The following is a 22,605-nucleotide window of genomic DNA, read 5'->3' as shown; positions in this document are numbered from 1 at the left end:
GGCCATGTGACTTGTTTGTATAATGAAATGTGAACTGAAATAATGTGCCAGTTCCAAGGAAAAGGCTTTTAGAACCTCACATGGTTTCACTATTTCCTTCTTCCGCTCTACTACAAAAATGGCAATGTCCCAGATAAGAGCAGCTTCTTCAGCCTGAATCCTAAAGTGAAGGGAATGGACCTGCTTCAAAACCACAGCCAATTCGATCATAAAATGAGGGAGAAATAGAACTGTTGTTGAATGCCACTGAGTTTTGTTGTTGTTGTTACTGCATCATTTAGCCTTATTTTCTGATACTAACAAGTATCCTGTCCTTATTTAATATTTATTTATTTATTCATGAGACACACACAGAAAGAGGCAGAGACAGGGGGAGAAACATGCTCTCTCCTGCGGGGAGCCTGATGCCAGACTCAATCCCAGGACTCCGGGATCACAATCTGAGCCAAAGGCAGACATTCAACCACTGAGCCACCCAGGTACTTTCATTAAATATTCAAACAGAAAATGACACTTGCAGCAACGTCTAAGAGTTTAAAAGAAAGTGTGAATGTATAACCATATACACTGGTTAAAACCCAGAGGGTTAATGTATGAAGAAAACACAAACAGTTATTGGCCAAATACTAGCAATTATATGCTTAAGATTTTATTTATTTATTCATGAGATACAGAGAGAGGCAGAGACATATGCAGAGGGAGAAGCAGGCTCCTTGCAGGGAACCCGATATGGGACTTGATCCCAGGATTCCGGGATCATGCCACTGAGCCACCCAGGCATCCCCTATATGCCCTTTTTAAATGAAGAATTAACTTTTTTTTTTTTTAAGATTTTATTTATTTATTCATGAGAGACACAGAGAGAAGGAGAGGCAGAGACACAGGTAGAGGGAGAAGCTGGCCCCATGCAGGGAGCCCAACGCGGGACTCAGTCCTGGGACTCCAGGATCACTCCCTGGGCCAAAGGCAGGCACTAAACCTCTGAACCACCCAGGGATCCCCATGAAGAATTAACTTAACTAATTTATAGCTTTTTAGAGTAACACTGACTGGAACTAGATATTTGTTTTAAAAGGACATTCAATGGGATGCCTGGGTGGCTCAGTGGTTGAGCGTCTGCCTTTGGCTCAGGGTGTGATCCTGGAGTCCCAGGACTGAGTCCCACATCAGGCTCCCTGCATGGGGCCTGCTTCTCCCTCTGCCTCTCTCTCTGTCTCTCATGAATAAATAAATAAAATCTTTAAAAAAAAAATTAAAGGACATTCAAGAAAAACAGTAAATTTTTTAAAGATTTTTTTATTTTTAAGTAATCTCTATACACAACATGGGCCTTGAACACACAACCTTGAATCAAGAGTCATTATTCTCCAAGGTCTGAGCCACCCATGTACCCCAGGAAATATTATTTTGATTAGAAAACAATAAGAGGTGAAAATTTATATGAATATATTATATTCAAATGAATGGAAAGTATGTATATAACCTTTCTCCCCATTTTCAAATACTATGTGGAAATTCCACTTCACTGATGCTTATCAAAACTTATTTTTTTCCTATCTCATTTTTTTCCTTTTATGTATTAAGGGTATATAATGGCCAAATGAGGCCCTTCTGAAAGGTACACTGTGTATATATCTTCTATATATTTGTATTTACTTATACAAAGAACTAGTCTATTACTGTTCAAGATAATTTAACTTTTAACTTTTGATCTTAAAAGGTCTTTTCTATTAAAAAGTTTAATGGTTACCGAAGAGCTAGACACCATACCAAACAGAACTAAAGTCACTATAAGCATTAACTATTTTATTTTTATCTTTAAGTAATTAGTAAGCCAGCTCTTGAAAGTGATCACATTGCTTAAAAAATTGTAACACAAAAAAAGCAGCCACTTTTCTGGTATTATAAAAACAATGTGCTTCTAGATGCTTTTCAAATACTAGCTTCAAAAATAAAGCTGAAAAAAATTAATGAATGTCTGAATACTGAAAAATAACAGAGCAAATATTTCATTGTGCCAAAAGAATTAGTAAGCTTTTTAAAAATGTCTGTGAAGAGAAGGAAAGTTTACTCAATGTTACGATCCTTTTCCTAAAGTTGTGGGATACACAGAAATAACAGAGTTAGAAACTTGTTAAATTCAGTCCGATTTAATCCAATACACGTTATGGTGAAGAAAGCTAAAATTAATTTTGCTATATTTTTAAAAATTAGCATAGAAGGGTAGATACTAAAAAATATGAAAATTGCTATTTTTAATTTGCTATAGTATCACCAAATAATATAAACAATATAAAAGGGAATAATTCTTTCATCCCCTTAAAAACAAACAAAAACAGAGAATAGGTCCAGTAGTCATTGTTAAACAAGTAAAAGCAGGACTTCTTTTTTCAATGTCACAAAGCACATAAATACTGGCAATAGGCCTTCTTTCCATGGAGTGTCTCTAGCTCGAAGATCAAGTGTCTGTTTCCTCTCCTCCCTTCTACCTCTATCACCCTTTTGGCCCCTCTTCCTCTTTTACCTCCTCTCATCTTCCTGTTTCCTTTTATCTCCCATTCCAATTCTAACCCTTCTTACTAACCTATTTCCTTTTCACCTCTCTCTCTATTCCAATTGCTCAAACATGTCAAAAAGGTTATATTCATGGAAATAAACATAAACCAGGAACCTGTAATGAAACATTCTTATTATTAATTTTTTAAATAAAAAGACTTTGGAGGCCCTTTGCTTCACTGTGTCTTATTTATATGTTTACTTTTCCTTTTCCCTCATATCCCTACTCCAAAGGCTAAGTGCAACCCTCAGGCTCCCTAAAGTAGTCAGGTTAAAATTCAAATTATTTAGCTCAACACACATGTCTCTATAAAACAGATCTTGCCAGGCTCTAGTAGCTTCAAATCTTACCACTTCCTTCATAGTATCTTTTTCTTTCTTTCTTTCTTTCTTTCTTTCTTTCTTTCTTTCTTTCTTTCTTTCTTTCTTTCTTTCTTTCTTTCTTCTTTCTTTCTTTCTTTCTTTCTTTTCTTTTTTTTTTTTTTTTTTAAGGCAGAGAAAGAATCTTAAGTAGGCTTCATGCCCAGCGCCAAGCCTGACTAGGGGCTCAATCTCACGACCCTGAAATCATAACCTGAGCTGAAATCAAGAGTTGGACACTTAACTAACTAAGCTACCCAGGCACCCCTCAACCTCTTTTTAATTCCCTTGAAAGAAGCATATGCTTTCATTGAGTGTATTTATACACCCTTACCTTTGCCTACAATGACCTTCATCTAAACCCTGTTCTGCCTGGTTTGCTTCTATTTGTCCTTCAACACACAGCACAAGTTTTACCATCTCCAAAACAAGATGTTCTTTTTTTCTAATGTTTCTCCTGTACCCTATTCACACATCTGCTATAGTCTTTATATCATTTTATAATAGGAAACTTACTTATCTGTTTTTTTTTTTCTCTAGCCTGCTAGAGTAAGTTCCTTAAGCTATCACATCTTTATTTCCAGAATTGGGTATGTTTTAACTATCCCTTTAATTAGCTATGAAGTTTTCCCCAAACCTTTGGAGATTCTGATTTAAATAAGTGTTTGTTTGTTTGTTTGTTTTTAATTTTAAATGCACCACAGAAGACTCTAACAGCCAAGGTTGAGAAGCAACACATTTATATTGAATAAAATGACTGACTGAATGGAAATAAGGCAGTATTTTGTTAGAATACAGTACTGTTTCTATGGAGTAAATTGTAACCCCAATAAGAACAACTTTGACTCAGGGCGTGATCCCAGGGTCCAGGACTGAGTCCCACATTGGGCTCTCTGTGAGGAGCCTGCTTCTCCCTCTGCTTGTGTCTCTGCCTCTCTCTCCGTGTCTCTCATGAATAAATAAAATCTTAAAAAAAGAAAAATTAGTCAAAATTACTGGGGAACAGAGATAAAATGATGATAAAATTCAGGGAGTTCAGTTCCTTTTGATATTTTCAGAAAAATGTTAAAACAGGGAGTAGCAGTACAGAGAAATTTTTTTTTTAAACCGTATCCTGTGAGTCATAAATGGATTTCAAAGAAATGTTAAACAAGAAACTGTCTACTATATGATCCAGGAATTCTACCTACTCCAAGGTATATACTCAAGAGAAATGAAACTACATACCCACACAAAAACCTGTACATATATGTTCACAGAAGCGTTATTCATAACCAAAAGTTGGTAACAACCCCTATGCCCATGAGTGGATGAATGGATAGACAAATTGTGGTATATCCAATAATGGAATACCATTCAGCCATAAAAAGGAATGAAGTACCTGGTATGTGCTACATTATCAATGAACCTTGAAAACATGCTAAGAGAAAGAAACCAGATAAAAAGGCCACATACTGGATGATCCCATTTATATGAAATGTTCAGAATAAGTGAATCCATAGAGACAGAATGTAGAAGAGTGGTTTCCAGGGTCTAGGGTAACAGGGGAATGTGAGTGACTCCTAAGAAGTATAGGAGGTTTCTTTTTGGTGGTGATAAAAATGTTCTAAAAGGGTGCCTGGGTGGCTCAGTCAGCTAACCATCTGCCTTTGACTCCGGTCAAGAGCCTGGAGTCCTAGAATCAGGCCCTGCATTGGGTACTTTGCTCAGTGGGGAACCTACTTCTCCCTCTCCCTCTGCCTGCCGCTCCCCCTGCTTATACTCTCTCTCCTTCTTTCTCTGTTAAATAAATAAATAAATAAATAAATAAATAAATAAAAATCTTTTTAAAAAGTTCTAAAATTAGGTAATGGTGATGGTCATACAACTTTGTGAATATGATTAAACTGTACACATTAAAAGGCTTAACTGTGGGCAGCCTGCGTGGCTCAGTGGTTTAGTGCCGCCTTCAGCCCGGGGCCTGATCCTGGAGACCCAGGATCGAGTTCCGTGTCAGGCTCCCTGCATGGAGCCTGCTTTTCCCTCTGCCTGTCTTCTGTCTCTCTGTTTCTCATGAATAAATAAAAAAAATTTTCTTTAAAAAAATAAATAAATAAATAAAAGGCTTAACTGCATGGCATGTAAATTATATCTCAGTAAGCCATTATAAAAGAAAAAAGAAACTGTCTACTCTGGGACAGAAAGCATGAACCTAAATTGTATGTAAATTTAAGATATAAATGCCATATGCCAATACCCTAATTATAATCTATACAATTTAAGGGATCCCTGGGTGGCGCAGTGGTTTAGCGCCTGCCTTTGGCCCAGGGCGGGATCCTGGAGACCTGGGATCGAATCCCACGTCAGGCTCCCGGTGCATGGAGCCTGCTTCTCCCTCTGCCTATGTCTCTGCCTCTCTCTCTCTCTGTGTGTGACTATCAATAAATAAAAAAAAAATAAAAAAAAAATAATCTATACAATTTAAGAAGTATATCCACTATTACGTTACGGTTGATTAAAATAAAATCTTTCTGGGCAGCCCCAGTGGCGCAGCGGTTTGGCGCCGCCTGCAGCCTGGAATACCATTCAGCCATACCCTGGAGACCTGGGATCGAGTCCCATGTCGGGCTCCCTGCATGGAGCCTGCTTCTGCCTCTGCCTGTGTCTCAGTCTCTCTCTCTGAATAAAATAAATAAATCTTAAAAAAAAAAAAAACATACTTCTAAAAAAAAAATCAAATAAATAAAATCTTTCCTATATTCTATAGTAGGTATCAGCCCAAAACAACCAACTACAAAAACATCAGATTATCTCTTACCTACCATTTCCTACACTGAACAGTTTTGTCCCTATTACATAAAAAGTGAAACTAATCACTTCTATTTTATTAATAACACAGAATTTTGTCAAGATCAAATGGGATAACATAGTACTACTATTAATAGGAAACTCCATTAGATTAATACCAGAGGGCAGCTCGGGTGGCTCAGCAGTTTAGTGTCGCCTTCAGCCCAGGGCATGATCCTGGAGACCTGGGATCGAGTCCCACATCAGGCTCCCTGCATGGGGCCTGCTTTTCCCTCTGCCTGTGTCTCTGCCTCTCTCTCTCTCTCTCTCTCTCTCTCTCACTCACAAATAAATACATAAAATCTTAAAAAAAAAAAAAGATTAATACTAGAGAGGAGGAATTTTTTAACTACAGAGAAGTGGGAACCAGCACTTGGGCATGGTTAGCCTAGTCTTCTTGCCTACCTCTTCTGCAACTGCCTACATGCATAAAACATACATTTTAGATGGTCTGTGCCAGTTGATAAGAGGCCTCCAATTGTGGAAGGTTGCTCTCGCTGGGTTGATAGATATATCCTACCATGCAATGAAAAAGTCCTTTTGCAAACAGTTTTATTAGTAAGTCAAGTTAGTATTATCATCTCAATTTCTCTAACTCCTATGTGTCTAATTCTAAATACAAGGGAAACACGTATTTATTAACTTTCTAAGTAAGACCTCAGCATACATGAAAGTGCTTTATAAACCATACAGTATAACAAGGATAAAAAAATACTATAAAAAGTAATATTGAAGTTAATACCTTTTCCTGTATATCTATTATTTTAATAAAAATAATTAAAAAGTAATAAAAAAATTTAAAATATTTCATTTTGTTGTCAGTTAAAAAAGACTGACCAATCTACACACTGCTGGGCAACATATTTAATGAAAACTTGGGACACCTGGGTGGCTCAGTGGTTGAGCATGTGCCTTTGGCTCAGGGCGTGATCCCAGATCCTGGGATTGAGTCACGGATGAGGCTCCCTGCATGGAGCCTGCTTCTCCTCCCTCTGCCTATGTCTCTGCCTCTCTCTGTGTGTCTCTCATGAATAAATTAATAAAATCTTAAAAAAAAAAAAAAAGAAAGAAAACCCATGAAGATCAAGTAAAATTATATTCTGAACACAGAATGATGACATTCATTACATAAGATGATAGGTCTTCAAAAAAAAAACAAGTCACTGAACCATTAGGAATGTACAGATCAGGAGGCTAAGGGGTATCTGTCTGGCTCTGTTAGAAGAGCATGAGACTCTTGATTTCAGGTCGTAACTTCAAGCCCCAAGTTGGGGGTAGAAATACTTAAAAAAATTTTTAAAAAGGAGGCTTAGAGATGATCCCTGGGTGGCGCAGCGGTTTGGCGCCTGCCTTTGGCCCATGGCGCAATCCTGGAGACCCGGGATCGAATCCCACGTCGGGCTCCCGGTGCATGGAGCCTGCTTCTCCCTCTGCCTGTGTCTCTGCCTCTCTCTCTCTCTCTCTCTCTCTCTGTGTGTGACTATCATAAATAAAAAAAAAATTAAAAAGAAAAAGGAGGCTTAGACTCTTGCCCTAAGATTAGCTCTAATTGATATTCATAGAAATTACTATTAGAAATACTTTAAGCTAGTTATATAGTTTAAGAAAAAAAAACCGTTTGCATGAAATTCAGTGAACATTAATAAATATGAAAACTATCACGTAAACATACGTGATAGTATGTTTATAGCAAATTAAAAGTATGTTCTTCTTGCAAGTGATTTTTTAATTTAAATATTAATTGACATATACTCAATGTTACATTAGTTTGTGTACAATATAATGATTTAACAACTCTTTACCTTATGCTATGCTCACCATGAGTATAGCTACTATCTGTCATCATGCAACACTATTATAACACTACTGACTATATTCCCCTATGCTGTATCTTTTATTTGATTTCATTCTGTAACTGAAATCCTGGATCTTCCACTCCCTTTTATCCATCTTGCTCATCCCCCAGCCACCTGGCTACCACATCAATTTGTTCTCTGTATTTATAGGTCTTATTCTTTTTGTTTATTCACGTTTTGTTTTTAGATGCTACATGTAAGTGAAATCATATGGTACTTTCTCTGACTTTTTTAACTCAGCATAATACCCTGTAGATTCATCTATGTTGTCACAAATGGCAAGACTATATCCTTTTAGGTACTCCTTTCTTTCAAAAAAAGTACTGCTCATGTTTATCTAATCTAGTCTCTCTAAGCAAAAAGAAAGTGACAAATAGTCAACTAAAGGAATAAAAAAATATCCAATACCTCCGTAATAAATGACTTCTACAAAAAAAAAAGGAAGGGACAATATAGGTAATTCAAGTAAAATCCCGCAATATGAACTCAGATCTCTTTTCTTAATTCATAAGAAGTCTAAATTACATAATATAAACCTCCTAGGTAGAGGAAACAGTTCACTAACATAATCTCTTTCTGTAACCATCCAGAGGCGATGGCTAGGATGAAATGAATTTTTTAAACTTGGCATCAGCACTGCAATTTTAATTGATTATAACGGCAATGTAGCATAGTGGTTAAAAGCAAAGGCTCTAAATCCTGGTCTTAAGATTTACTAGCTATGTGACCTTGAGGGAGTTATTTAATCTCTTTAAATATCAGTTTCATCAACTGTAGAATGAAATCCATATCTGGTAACAGAGAGGACTGAATGATACAATGCTTATAAAGTGTTTAACAAAATCCCCAGCATATAGTCAGAGCTCAAAACATGCTAACTTTTATCACTGGTGTATATCCTTTCCACTGTGTGGTGCTGCTTCTTAGGGCCATTAAATCCACCCCACACATCACCTCCCAGAGAGATATACTTCTTTGCCTTGTGGACAATATTATCATTAATAGTGATAATTAAGAAATGATAATAATTGCAGGTGAAATAGTTCAGAAAATTATGTTTTCTAGTTCTTTTGTATTTTCTACAATCTTTAGCCAGTTATATTTATACTTCAATAATACCTTAATGAAAAATAAAATGAAGAAATGAATAACACACTAACGAAAGAACAAATAATTAAAGTTGGCAACGATTTCTCGGTTTCTGCTGAAGCAGTATAATCTGAATTATCTAGCCATCTCCTGGCTCTGGGCTTCAGAGAGTGGCTACAGTCATGCTCAAAGTATTAGATCACTTTAAAAAAGAAGTGCAAATATACCACTAAAATTGGAAATTCATCCTAGTAAGATTCAAGCTGGGACATATTGTGAATTATAGTAAATCCAGAATTGGAGCACCCCAATTAGAAAAGCTTTAGGGACGTTTGGGTGGCTCAGTGGCTGAGCATCTGCCTTTAGCTCAGGGCATGATCCGGGGTCCGAGAATAGAGTTCCTCAATGGGCTCCCTTAGGGGAGTCGGTTTCTCCCTCCACCTCTGTCTCTGCCTCTCTCGGTGTCTCTCATGAATAAATAAGTAAAATCTTAAAAAAAGGAAAAAAAAGCTTTAGAATTCAATAAACCATCTACAGATTATTTATTTTGTGCCTATCTAAATGCAACAGAATGGAAATGGAATCTACGATCTGTAAAAGCAGTCTATTTATAACTGTACATCACACGGAAATGGCCCAAGGAAATACCAGTATCAACAGAAATTTGTCATAATAATGAAAAATAGAGAAATCCAACTGAACTCTTTTTTTTTTTAAAGAATTTTTTTTTTAAAGATTTTATTTATTCATGATAGTCACAGAGAGAGAGAGAGAGAGGCAAAGACACAGGCAGAGCGAGAAGCAGGCTCCATGCAGGGAGCCCGACGTGGGATTCGATCCTGGGTGTCCAGGATTGCGCCCTGGGCCTCCAGGATCGCGCCCTGGGCCAAAGACAGGCACCAGACAGGCACCAAACAGCTGCGCCACCCAGGGATCCCCCAACTGAACTCTCTTGAGATGAGAAAGATACATTAGTACTTAAAAAAAATTCGGTGTTTGATGCTTAAAGTACGGTTATATAGTCATTTCTGAGATGAATTAAAAGAAAGGGAAAAATAAGAATTACAAAGGATAAAACAATTCGACAAAACTAAAATACATTAACAAAGGTTTTGTAACTGTCCTAGGAGTAGTGGTTGTAATATCCAAAACAACCCAAAGGAGAGTCAACTGAATGGATGGATCTGAGTCTCTTCTGCTCTTCTGAATTCAGGTATAAATTATAAAAACACAATGCCCAAGAAAATTACAATCAATGAAAATTTTCTTTTTTTAAAATATATTTTATTTATTTATTCATGAGAGACACAGAGAGAGAGAGAGAGAGACAGAGACACAGGCAGAGAGAGAAGCAGGCTCCATGCAGGGAGCCCCATGTGGGACCCCATCCCAGGACTCCAGGATCGTGCCCTGGGTTGAAGGCGAGACTAAACCACTAAGCCACCCGGGGTTCCCCCAATGAAAATTTTCTGAAGTGATACTTAAGGGAAAATTTTTCCTATTTATTATTTGTAATAATATTCCTTATAGGGAAACTAGAATATATGATTGAATCTAAACACACAAACACACACACACACACACACGTCATTCATTTACTTTCCATGCCAAGATTAGCAAAATAAGAATTTCATTTCTCACTTCCCAACACTATAATTTAATGCTATAATTTGTAATCAGAACTCCGACTGCTATATATTCTCAAAGTTCTGCTTATCTTAGTATTTCTTACATTCTAATAGAAAACAGACTTGGGATTAAAGCAACTTATCAATTCTTTGGCTTTCCAATTTACTTCATAAATCATTCAGGGTACTTTTTCTTTTCTTTAAGAAGGCTCCATGCCCAGCATGGAGCCCAATGGCAGGACTTTGACTCATGAACCTGAAATCAAGACCTGAGCTGATACCAAGTTGGAAGCTTAACCAAGGGCCACCCAGTTGCCCCTAAAGTACATTTTTTTAAAGATTTTATTTATTTATTAATGAGAGACACACAGAGAGAAAGGTAGAGACACAGGCAGAGGGAGAAGCAGGCCCCAGGCAGGGAGCCCGATGTAGGACTCAATCCTGGGTCTCCAGGATCATGCCCTGGGCTGAAGGCGGCGCTAAACTGCTGAGCCACCCAGGCTGTCCTAAAGTACATTTTTTTTAATAAAAAAAAAATTTTAAACTAGGCTACACACCTAATTTGGGGGGTTTGAAATTACAACTCTGAGATCAAGAGTCGCATGCTCTAGTGACTGAGCCAGCCAGGCGTCACCTCAAATTACTTTTAAAATCAGTTCAGGATGATAATAGGGAACTACAAAATGTTACCACCTTTAGAATTTTATTTATCCACCTTTAGACTAAAAAATCTGACTATAGCTTTTAAAATGTTTCAAGTTTTGGGATCCCTGGGTGGCTCAGTGGTTTAGCACCTGCCTTCACCCCAGGGAGTCCCGAGATCGAGTCACACATCAGGCTCCCTGCATGGAGCCTGCTTCTCTGCCCCCCCCCACCTCTCTGTGTGTCTCTCATAAATAAATAAATAAATAAATAAAATCTTTAAAAATAATAACATGTTTCAAGTTTTGCATGATCACAAATTTAGAGATGTCTGAAAATTAACAGAAAATGAAAAAAATCAATATATATTTTCTTACTTACTACATAAAATCGGAGAAGAGGGTGTTTGCAGTGTCAAAGTGGAGCCATCTTTCCTTGTGATGTTAACTCTAAAAACCAATCTGGCACGAGTGCTTTTTTTCTTGGAACCAGCAATTCCTATTCTGGCTTCAACATCAGCATTCCTCAATTTCAATATTCCTACACAGTCCACCCTAGCACAGAAAAAAAGACATTAACTGATATTTTCTGTTGTATAAATAGTACAATATTCTTAACCAAATAATTTTTTTTTTTTTTTTAAGAGGGGGAACAACAGAGGAAGAGAGAATCTTAAGCAGGTTCTACACCCAGTGGGTAGCCTGACAGGGGCTCAATCTCACAACCCTGAGATCATGACCTGAGCTGAAATCAAGAGTCAGATGTTTAACTGACTGAGCCACCCAGGTGCCCCCCAAAATAAGTTTCTTTAAAAAAAATTGCTAATTATTAGTTTTTTGAATATGTAATACAATCATAAGTTTCCAAATTTAAAAAGTACAGAAGGGTGAATTCTGAATATTCATAATTCTTAATCTTGTCAACTTTTCATTTATAATGCTAATGGAAAAAATAGTAAAGTAAAATCACTATTTCAAAACCTGAACACAAGTAATGGTTTACAAGAAATACTTCCGCCGTTTTTAAATTTTATTTTTTTTTAAAGTATGCTCTACACAGAATGTGGGGCTCAAATTCACGACCCTGAGATCAAGAGCTAGTCAGGCACCCCAACAGCCATTTAAAAAAAATAAATGTATCCTCTCTGCAGCTAATTCAGATATTAAAATAGAGGGAAAGAATTTTACCTAAAAACAAGCAAACAAAACTAGCAACTATCCCCAAAAAGAACAGAACAAAAAAAAAAAAAAAAAAAAAAAAAAAGAACAGAACACTATACAGCCATTAAATTATATGCTTTTAAAGTAATACTTACTATATGGAAAATGCTGATGGTAAGTGAAAGTAAGGTTACAAAACAGTGGGTACAGTATTATTTCAATGTTATCCAAAAAAAAAAAAAAAAAAGGATGGAAAGACACATATCAAAATAGTGGTTATTTCTGGGACGTTGGCGTTTGGTATGTTTTTAGCTTTTTATTATTATTCATTTTTCTTTTTGTTTTTTATTTTTCTGTATTTTCAACTTATAATGAATAAGCACTATTTTTGTAATAAATAAATTTTCCTTTCTTCCTCTATATACACTTATTTTTATAATTTTCAAAAGTTAAAAAATAAGCCTTTATTAAATATTCTTCAAAATTTCCCTTTCTAATTAACCTCTTACTAACCTATTCAAAATGGCTTTCAAAAGGGAATTGAAAATAGAGAAATGTCTTAGCTATCCAATACAAATAATTACAACATAAGTTTACCCCTTTTCAATATATTTGCTGTTGTTATGGTTCAACTTTAGGATTAAAGGACCTTAATAAAAGCCTTAAGGGGAAAAAGTTTTTAATTTAAATCATTAACACTTCCAATAGGTTTTAGGCAATGAAAATCCATAAGATGAAAAAGCCCCAGAACATTCCTTTTTAAAAAAGGAAAATAAAAACAGAAGGTGAATTTAGAACAGCAATATGCTTTTTCACATCAAGATGGGTCAAGGTACCATGAATGGTCTCTGTCAAAGAGTTTCTAATATAAACACTATGAGCACAATTTAGGAAAGCAAATCTAATCGTCTGTCATTTTTATTTTTTAATGTTACTTTTATTAACCCAAGTAAGTCCATATTATTTTCAAAAAAGCTAGCATTCCACCTGGCTTTTATTTCCTTGCCTTTCATCACGGGAATTCCAATGCAAAGGGCAAAAAGAGTTCATTTTAACCCATTACCATTCTGTAATAATCTATTTTTGTACTTGTAATGTTTAAAATATTTTAATAAAATACTCAAAATCTTCCTTTTTTACATTAGAAACTAAAATTTTTTTGATGCCACTGTAAAGGTGTAATATATACTGAAAAACTGTTTCCTAAGTACTTACGCCAGTGTCATGTTGTTGCTTGGATCAAGACCAACTTCTATAACGGTAGTGCCTTCAATGTCCACTTCTTTACAGGGAGTTGTATTTCGCCCAGTTACCCTACAGGCCTGATAAAATCCATGTGGTTTCACTCGACCAGAGTCATTGCCCACAAACACCTGCAACACTACTGGCTCATTATGGCCTTCCAGCTGGAATGAGATAACATGGAATATAAACACTAATTAGCCTTTCAAATAATCTAATTGTCAAATCAAACACTTAAGACCAAGTTCTATATTTATAACTAGACAACAATAAATAATTTAAATCCTTAAGAAGAATAAAAGTACATTATTTTCTTAAAAAAGGAGAATTGGGGGATCTCTGGGTGGCGCAGCGGTTTGGCGCCTGCCTTTGGCCCAGGGCGCCATCCTGGAGACCCGGGATCGAATCCCACGTCGGGCTCCCGGTGCATGGAGCCTGCTTCTCCCTCTGCCTGTGTCTCTCCCTCTCTCTCTCTCTCTCTGTGACTATCATAAATAAATTAAAAAAAAAAAAAAAAAAGGAGTTGGCTAAGTTTCTGCAGGAAATCATAAGTTTTAATTCTGTAATAATCATACTTTGATTAAAATTTATGTTTAATGATAAATTATCATTTATAATTAACTTGTACAACCAGATGCAAATGAATACACAGTCCTTTAGGTATTTATAAATTTATAGACTGCCAAAGCATGCAGGTTTCTCAAAATATACCACCACCACTGGTGGAAAATTCACTAAACTGTGTTAGTGGCATCGCTAGCATCATCATCAAAAGAGTACATATACTGAATTTTTCTCTTTTAAAGCTATTTAAATAGAAAAGTGTTTGAAGTGCAACTGTTTAAATAATAGGGAAATGGAGTATACGCATACATAACATCATGAAATACTGGACCAAAACATAATGGTCTGAAAAACTGTTAGTTCAACCCAGGATCTGTGGGTCCTAACAGGTCTCTAACAAGCCTTCATAAATTTTAATTTGTATGCTGAAGAATAAATAAATATTTAAAACAGCATTTGGGAATAAACAATTCCAATGCAGATTTTTGTTCAGGTTTACAGTTAAACACTGAAGCTTCTAATATAAAATGCCTGAAATCACAAAATAACTTGTACAATGTACACCAAAGTGCATTAAAAAATTCATACATCTTTTCTAAATACTAACCAGTACAGCTAATCTAATCTTTTCTAATACTAACCCAGTATAGCTGTATCTCTGTGAAAAGATATCAAAATGAGGGAAGCAGGGGCAGCCCCGGTGGCTTAGTGATTTAGTGCCACCTTCAGCCCAGGGCATGATCCTGAAGACCTGGGATCGAGTTCTGCGTCAGGCTCCCTGCATGGAGCCTGCTTCTCCCTCTGCCTCTCTCTCTCTCTCTCTCTCTCTCTAATAAATAAATAAAATCTTAAAAAAAAAATGAGGGAAATAAGCAGACAAATAACCAATCTACCCAAACTATTAGCAGTATTTGGAACAGTGTCTGGCACATAAAGGGATGCATACTTGTTGAATGAATGAATAAATAAACTTCTGAGATCTGTCAATTCACTCCCTATCACAGGCAATTAATCTAATAATATTTCTGACCAGAGAGTACTTAAACAAAGCATAACTTAAAGTCAGAACTGGGTTAAAAATATTGCCCAAACTATCAATCCATCTGGTTAGACAAATATTTACAAAAAGCACAACTGAAATTTCTTATTTACCTATTATTTGTCCTGAATTTGGGGGATTGAAGATGAACTGGTATGGTAAGTAGCAGAGGGATAGGAATGATGTTGTACACGAGGCTATTAACCCAACCTTAGAAATAGCCATGGATAGGTTTCCTGATCCTAAGATTCTACCATTATTTCATTAAAATTTAAAATGAAAGGCAGTCCAACTGAATACTGTTCAACTAACACATTTTCATAAACTGTATTTTTTTTTTTATGATAGTCACAGAGAGAGAGAGAGAGAGAGAGGCAGAGACATAGGCAGAGGGAGAAGCAGGCTCCATGCACCGGGAGCCCGACGTGGGATTCGATCCCGGGTCTCCAGGATCGCGCCTTGGGCCAAAGGCAGGCGCCAAACCGCTGCGCCACCCAGGGATCCCCATAAACTGTATTTTACAAGAATTTACCACAGACTAGCCAAAAGTCATCATGTTTAATGTTTTATAAGGGGTAGGAACACTTACTAAACATCTCCCATCCACTCTTTTTTGGTTTGTCTTCAAAGAGAAATATTCTTTCTAACAAAGTTTCCCAGATGCTGAAATTTAAGCCCCCTTTTTCCTTCTAAATTCTGAAAAAATGAAGTTTCAGTTGATATCCTATTTCTTAAAGTGAAGACTTAAACTATTTATCAACCAATTCTTTTCTGAGATGAATAGTTGTGATTCCTTTAGCCATCTCAAAAATCTTATTTTCCAAGTTCATAATAATTTCTACAATATTTTTTGAATTCATTTTATTTTTTTTTTTATGGTTTTGTTTATTTATTCATGAGAGACACACAGAGAGAGAGGCAGAGACACAGGCAGAGGGAGAAGCAGGCTCCATGCAGGGAGCCGATGTGGGATTCAATCCTGAGACTCCAGGATCACGATCTGAGCCAAGGCAGATGTTCAACTGCTGAGCCACCCAGGCATCCCTTGAATTCACTTTAAAATTTCTTCTTAAATATTAAATTTGGGAAGAATTAAGTATCAGGTTGATACCAATGTCAAATATAAGGGGAACATAATTCATGGTTTCCAGATATTTATCAGAATACTCTCTCACTTCCTCTTTCATCTAAGCTAAAATTTAAATGATATCAAAGTAACAATATAGGCTTCAGTTAGACTTTTGCCTTAATTTCTACTATATATAGCTAGTAATTCTATCATTCTATTGTAGGCAGCTTTTGCTCGTTAAAAACAAAACTGGAGAAAATTCTTTGTATATTGCTAAATAAAATCAGTACCTTTACTGTAGGAAAGCCTTGTTGTGTCCTGTCCTTTACTGAGCCACGGCTACCCTCAGTCAGGTACCGAGCTCGGTGCTGGGTTTCAGGCTGTACAACTATCTTCAGTTCCTTTCCCTCACTTTTAACAGGATACTGTCCACACAACATAGGGCTCTTCTTTACTCCACTTCCTTTTTGGTTTTCCAATGTTCTGGAAAGTCAAAGCACAACATGGAAAAAGTATCAAAAAAGGTTTTTTTCTACAAAAGTCATCTAAGATGAAGAAACAATAGGCAGTAACATTAAAAACCAATGATTATCTTATTGACAATTTACAGCCTAAGGGAAGATACATTTCATAAGTAAAGTATCTCTTAAAATTCCATAATAAAACTTAACTATACAATGCAAAAATAAAAAATGCATACGAGTGGTAGAAAGAAGGGAGGACAGACTGAATGTAGTAAGCCAGGAATAACAGGTAAGAGAATAGCTGATGTCATTATAACCTTTCACAATGTACTGTAGTCAAAACAAATTTTAAGGCTACAAGATTAATTACTGTCATTTTCTAATCAGACTTCCAAAGCAAAAGAAAAGTGGGGGTAGCAAAAAGAAACAAGCAAAAGACCTTAATAAAACATCTAAAGTACAAGAGGCATACATATTCTTTTGGATATCTTTCTCAGTATAATTTTTTTGAAAAAGTAATAAAAATCAGTGCCCCAATTTTTATTGGAAGTTTAGATTTATTCTAAATAATCTTTCTTAGAAGTGTAATTTTTCATTGTATTTTTATTTGTGATTAAGTAACTAAAATCCTTAGCATATAAAATCTTTATAATCTGGGCTTTACACACAGGCAATCTATTTTTTAAAATTGTATTTCTAGGGGCACCTGGGTGGCTCAGTGGTTGAGCGTCTGCCTTTGGCCCACGGTGTGATCCCGGAGTCCCAGGATCGAATCCCATGTTGGGCTCCCTGTATGGAGCCAGCTTCTCCCTGTGCCTATGTCTCTGCCTCTCTCTCGTCTTTTATGAATAAATAAAATCTTTAATAAAAAACATTGCGTTTCTAATGTTTATCACGCATTTGCTATGTGGAGCGTCCAAAGAAAAATATTTCAAATGGTCGTTAGGACTTTAGGCCAACATATTTAACCTGAAGCACTGCAAATATGTGATAAAATAAATATAAAACAATACTACTAGTTTTAACAGATTTAAAATTATCCACGCACAGGGATCCCTGGGTGGCACAGCGGTTTGGCGCCTGCCTTTGGCCCAGGGCACGATCCTGGAGACCCGGGATCGAATCCCACGTTGGGCTCCTGGTGCATGGAGCCTGCTTCTCCCTCAGCCTATGTCTCTACCTCTCTCTCTCTCTCTCTCTCTCTCTCTCTCTCTCTCTGTGACTATCATAAATAAATAAAAATTAAAAAATAAAATAAAATTATCCACGCACATAAATTTTTTAAAAGATTTTTGTTCATTTGAGACCGTGAGTGAGAGAGAACATAAGCAGGGGGAGGGACAGAGAGAGAGGGAGAAGCAGACTCCCCGCTGACCTGGGAGTGGGGAGCCTGATGCACAGTTCGATCCCAGGACCCCGGGATCATGACCTGAGCTAAAAGCAGGTAATCAACTGAGCCATCCAGTACGTTTTAGAAAAGAGTCAGGTGCTCCTGGGTAGCTTAGTTGGTTAAGCACTGGGCTCTTGGTTTTTGGCTCAGGTTATGATCTCAGGGTCATGAGACTGAGCTCTGCGCTGGGTTCTGGGCTCAGTGGGGAATCTGCCTGAGATTCTCTCCTTCTCCCCCTCCCCTTCCCCCCCTTAAATGAATAGATTAAATCATAAAAATACAATAAATAAAAGTCATGCCCTATAATGCTTTTTGTAGAACTCACACTGAAAATATAGGAGACAGTAGAGGACTATGGACAAAAAACTCCAAAAGCAAACAGGTCCCAGGAGGAACATTATGACTTCAAACAAAGAAGAGCAATGGTGACTCAACACCAAAGAAACAAACAATCCAATCATGAAATGGGCAAAAGACATGAACAGAAATCTCACAGAGGAAGACATAGACATGGCCAACACGCACATGAGAAAATGCTCTGCATCACTTGCCATCAGGGAAATACAAATCAAAACCACAATGAGATACCACCTCACACCAGTGAGAATGGGGAAAATTAACAAGGCAGGAAACAACAAATGTTGGAGAGCATGCGGAGAAAAGGGAACCCTCTTACACTGTTGGTGGGAATGTGAACTGGTGCAGCCACTCTGGAAAACTGTGTGGAGGTTCCTCAAACAGTTAAAAATATACCTGCCCTACGACCCAGCAATTGCACTGTTGGGGATTTACCCCAAAGATACAAATGCAATGAAACGCCGGGACACCTGCACCCCGATGTTTATAGCAGCAATGGCCACGATAGCCAAACTGTGGAAGGAGCCTCGGTGTCCAACGAAAGATGAATGGATAAAGAAGATGTGGTTTATGTATACAATGGAATATTACTCAGCTATTAGAAATGACAAATACCCACCATTTGCTTCAACGTGGATGGAACTGGAGGGTATTATGCTGAGTGAAGTCAGTCAGTCGGTGAAGGACAAACATTATATGTTCTCATTCATTTGGGGAATATAAATAATAGTGAAAGGGAATATAAGGGAAGGGAGAAGAAATGTGTGGGAAATATCAGAAAGGGAGACAGAACGTAAAGACTGCTAACTCTGGGAAACGAACTAGGGGTGGTGGAAGGGGAGAAGGGCGGGGGGTGGGAGTGAATGGGTGACGGGCACTGGGGGTTATTCTGTATGTTAGTAAATTGAACACCAATAAAAAATAAATTTAAAAAAAAAAAAAAAAAAGAAGAGCAATGGTGGCTAAGAAGCCTTAAATCTGGCCCTACTGTTTAACCCTCCATCTCTAACCAAGTTGTTGTCTCTATTACCAAAACAAAACGAGGAAATGCTATATGCTCAATGGAACCAGGGACTAGGATGAACCTCATGGCTAGGAAAGGGACAGAAGAATGGAGAAATGAAGGAATGCCAAGGAATGCAGTAAGACTGACAAGGTAAGTGGGGGAGTTCTGAGACCTAACGATGTGCCCTACATCTTCATATTCCCAAAACCTAGCACAATTCCTGAAACCACAGGTGCTGAGAAATTAGTCATTATTTGAAGGCAAATAGAAAAGAGAAAGGAACAAAGAAAGGAAAGAGACGAAAAAAAGAACACCTATAACAGTAAGATGAGAAAGACTGGATCCTATCTGGCCAAGGAATGCCATTCATGTAAGTTTGACATACGTAAGTCAACGATTACCTGTTTAAGTCATTTAAAAGGCCCTAGAAGAATAAATTCTATGAATCAAAGAGTTGAAACTGGAACAACAGGCAATAAATCCTATTTTCCCTTTCATCATTCTGGGTAGAAATTCAAACATCTCCTTTCAATACAACGTGCTCTCCAAAAATTTGCTCTTACTTATGAAAACCTACAATTTTATCATTTGTAACTTATTTTAAAATCAAAACAAAAATATTCACTTCACAGAAACTATGTAAAAACACCTCCCCCCAAATATTCATTGAAAAGAAAATTCAACAAAATGCTAACAGTACTTGTACTGAGTGACTAGATTATGGATTATTTATTTTCCTCTATTTTTCTGCATTTTTCCAAATGTTTGTAATTAGTATCTATTAATTTTATAATAGAAAAGGCAACAGTTTGAAATATAAGGAAAGTTTAGCATATATCAATGAATTTGGCAAGATACAGTTTTTGTATTCACTTATGCTAGCCAAGCTAATATTTATGAGGATAAACAGATGAACACTATTTTCAGTAAAACAAGATATCTCATTCAGGACGAAGACTGCTGAGTGAGTTGACAAGTATACACATTCTTAAAGAAGAATAGTTCAATGTAACTAAACAACTTCTGAAATGATACTTTTATAAGCCCCAGAACTATCTTTATTCTCTAAGGCTTAAATGTAAACATCTATACATATATATTTAGATCTTTAGACACGTAAAACACATAAAACAAAGAAAATGTCAACTAATTTTAGAAAAGTAGTCAATGAAATTACTAATTTTTCAAGGCATGATGGCTTAAGAACAAACAAGAGAATAGCAGTTAACTGTATGGGATTTTACTTTTAAATGACATCTAAAAGGTAAATCCACTGTTTTAGCATACTCTATTCAGAAGTCTTTTTGTTGTTGTTTTTTAAAGATCTTTACTTATTCATGAGAGACACAGAGAGAGAGGTAGAGACATAGGCAGAGGGAGAAGCAGGCTCCTCTGGGGAGCCTGATGTGGGACTCAATCCCAGGACCCCGGGATCATGACCTGAGCCAAAGGCAGACACTCAACCACTGAGCCACCCAGGAGTTAAATATCCTTCTGGTTGTCTATGTCACAAAAAATAATTTTCACAACAAAATGCCTAAAAAAGGTTTCATATCAGATGACATCATATCTTAATTTCAAGGAATATCTAGAAGAGATTTAGGGCTACTGATTCTCAGAACATTTAGTTGAATTTAAAAATGACATGGTGAGAAATGTTTAAACACTGAGTAGTTGTTTTTTTTCTTTTAAAGATTTCATTTATTTATTCATGAGAGACACACACAGAGAGAGGCAGAGACACAGGCAGAGGGGGAAGCAGGCTCCATGCAGGGAGCCCGATGTGGGACTCGCTGCCAGGACTCCAGGATCACGCCCTGAGCGGAAGACAGACACTTAACCGCTGAGCCACCCAGGCATCCCAGGACTGAGTAGTTCCTTTTCAAATGATTTTGTTTTCTTAATAAGCTCTTTTATATAACATTTAATTATACAAAAATGCTATTTCCATCTTGAAGATCAATATGCAACATATTTGAGAGTATATTTCCTATAATTTAGCATTTGTAAATTATAAATTTATGACCTAATAGATCTAAGACTATATATATCCTCTCTCTCAAAAGATTTCTAAATTTCTTTCTATTTAAAAAGATTTTATTTATTTGAGAGACAGAGAAAGTACAAGCAGAGGGAGCAGCAGGCAGAGGGAGAGGGAGAAGCAGGCTCCCCACTGAACAGGGAGCCCAACATGGAGTTTGATCCCAAGACCTTAGGATCATGACCTGAAGACAGACGCTTAACCCACTGAGCCACATAAGTGCCCTTCTTTCATGTTTCTAATACCTTTCTTGTTGAAGAATATAGCACTTTGGCTTGAGATCTTCTTAATTAACTGCTTTGAAAAGCCTATTTTTCTAAATATTTACGAGATTTTATCCTCTCCTCGATATAGTTTCTATAAATTCAAAATTAAAACTTCTTCCATCATTTCTATTTGCTAGTGTCAAATATTTTTCCATTACCTAAGAAGCTGGACATTTCTTCTGCTGCTTGATGAGTTTCTGTTCCATGAATTATTTCATGAGAGATTTTTGTCTTGACAAATGTTATTATACTTTCCCTGGGTAACCTCAAATCATTTCTAAGATATATCTATCATACAAAAGCAGAAGCAGAAAAGATGTAGGTCAAGATATCTCTTTAATAGGAACTGCAAATCATATGTGTTGACTAATCCTATGTCAAAATTTTATTTGTTCTTCATTTGGACCTTTAACATTTATTTCAGTATAAAAATGAAAATCTCTCTTCCGGAACTTAAAAAAATTTTTTTTGCATTGAAGCCCAAATAAACACATACTTATATACACAAGTCTTTTAAATCAGTGCTATCATGTTTCAGAGCATTATTCTCTAGGTACTACTTCTACAAATATGTTCTAGAATTGACTTTGCTAATAGCAAGAATTTACGAAAGGGTGTATCTTACTGTTTTGTTTTTTTTTTTTAAAGATAATTTCCTAATCTGGACTTTCTAAAAAGAAAAAAAAAAAAACATTTAAATGTGTATTTTTATTTAACTACATCACCCCAAAGGAGTTCTAATTGAGAGAAGAAAAGAAAAACAGTATAGAATAATTATGCCTAAATGGTAGATATTACTTTAAAAATGTAATATGGGGAGAATATTTAAGAACAAGCTTAATATACATTAAAAATATTCTCTAGAATGTTCAACCAAATTTCTAACTTAAAAGAAATGAATGATGTCATCGAGTAGTAAACCAACCAAAAGCTTCTCCAACAGCCTTTGTAACAACCTGAAATTGTAGGAGGTTCTGGGTCAACTAAATGACCATAATCTGCCACCCAAAAAAAAAACTCTCAAAATCCAATGAGTTACATTTTATCAAG

The 22,605-nt window shown here is 36.4% G+C and overlaps 1 protein-coding gene across 10 annotated transcripts in view; it reads right to left on the bottom strand.

Annotated features, from left to right (window-relative positions):
* Positions 1–22,605, bottom strand: part of NFAT5 (nuclear factor of activated T cells 5) — a 121,950-nt gene that overhangs the window by 34,114 nt on the left and 65,231 nt on the right. For 9 of the 10 annotated variants that reach the window (XM_077888564.1, XM_077888566.1, XM_077888567.1 and 6 more), the window contains 3 exons: positions 16,322–16,514; positions 13,333–13,523; positions 11,339–11,511 (listed from right to left, as the gene is read on the bottom strand). In XM_077888564.1, coding sequence (XP_077744690.1) covers positions 11,339–11,511; positions 13,333–13,523; positions 16,322–16,514 — 557 coding nt within the window. Of the gene's footprint in view, positions 1–11,338; positions 11,512–13,332; positions 13,524–16,321; positions 16,515–21,713; positions 21,832–22,605 lie in introns of those variants that run through there. The other variant, XM_077888590.1, reaches the window with a different exon arrangement.

This window comes from Canis aureus, chromosome 3 (genome assembly GCF_053574225.1).
Source record: "Canis aureus isolate CA01 chromosome 3, VMU_Caureus_v.1.0, whole genome shotgun sequence".
NCBI classification, from domain to species: Eukaryota; Metazoa; Chordata; class Mammalia; order Carnivora; family Canidae; genus Canis; species Canis aureus.
Note: the sequence above shows the minus strand (reverse complement) of the source record. Positions and strands in the feature narration are given on the sequence as shown.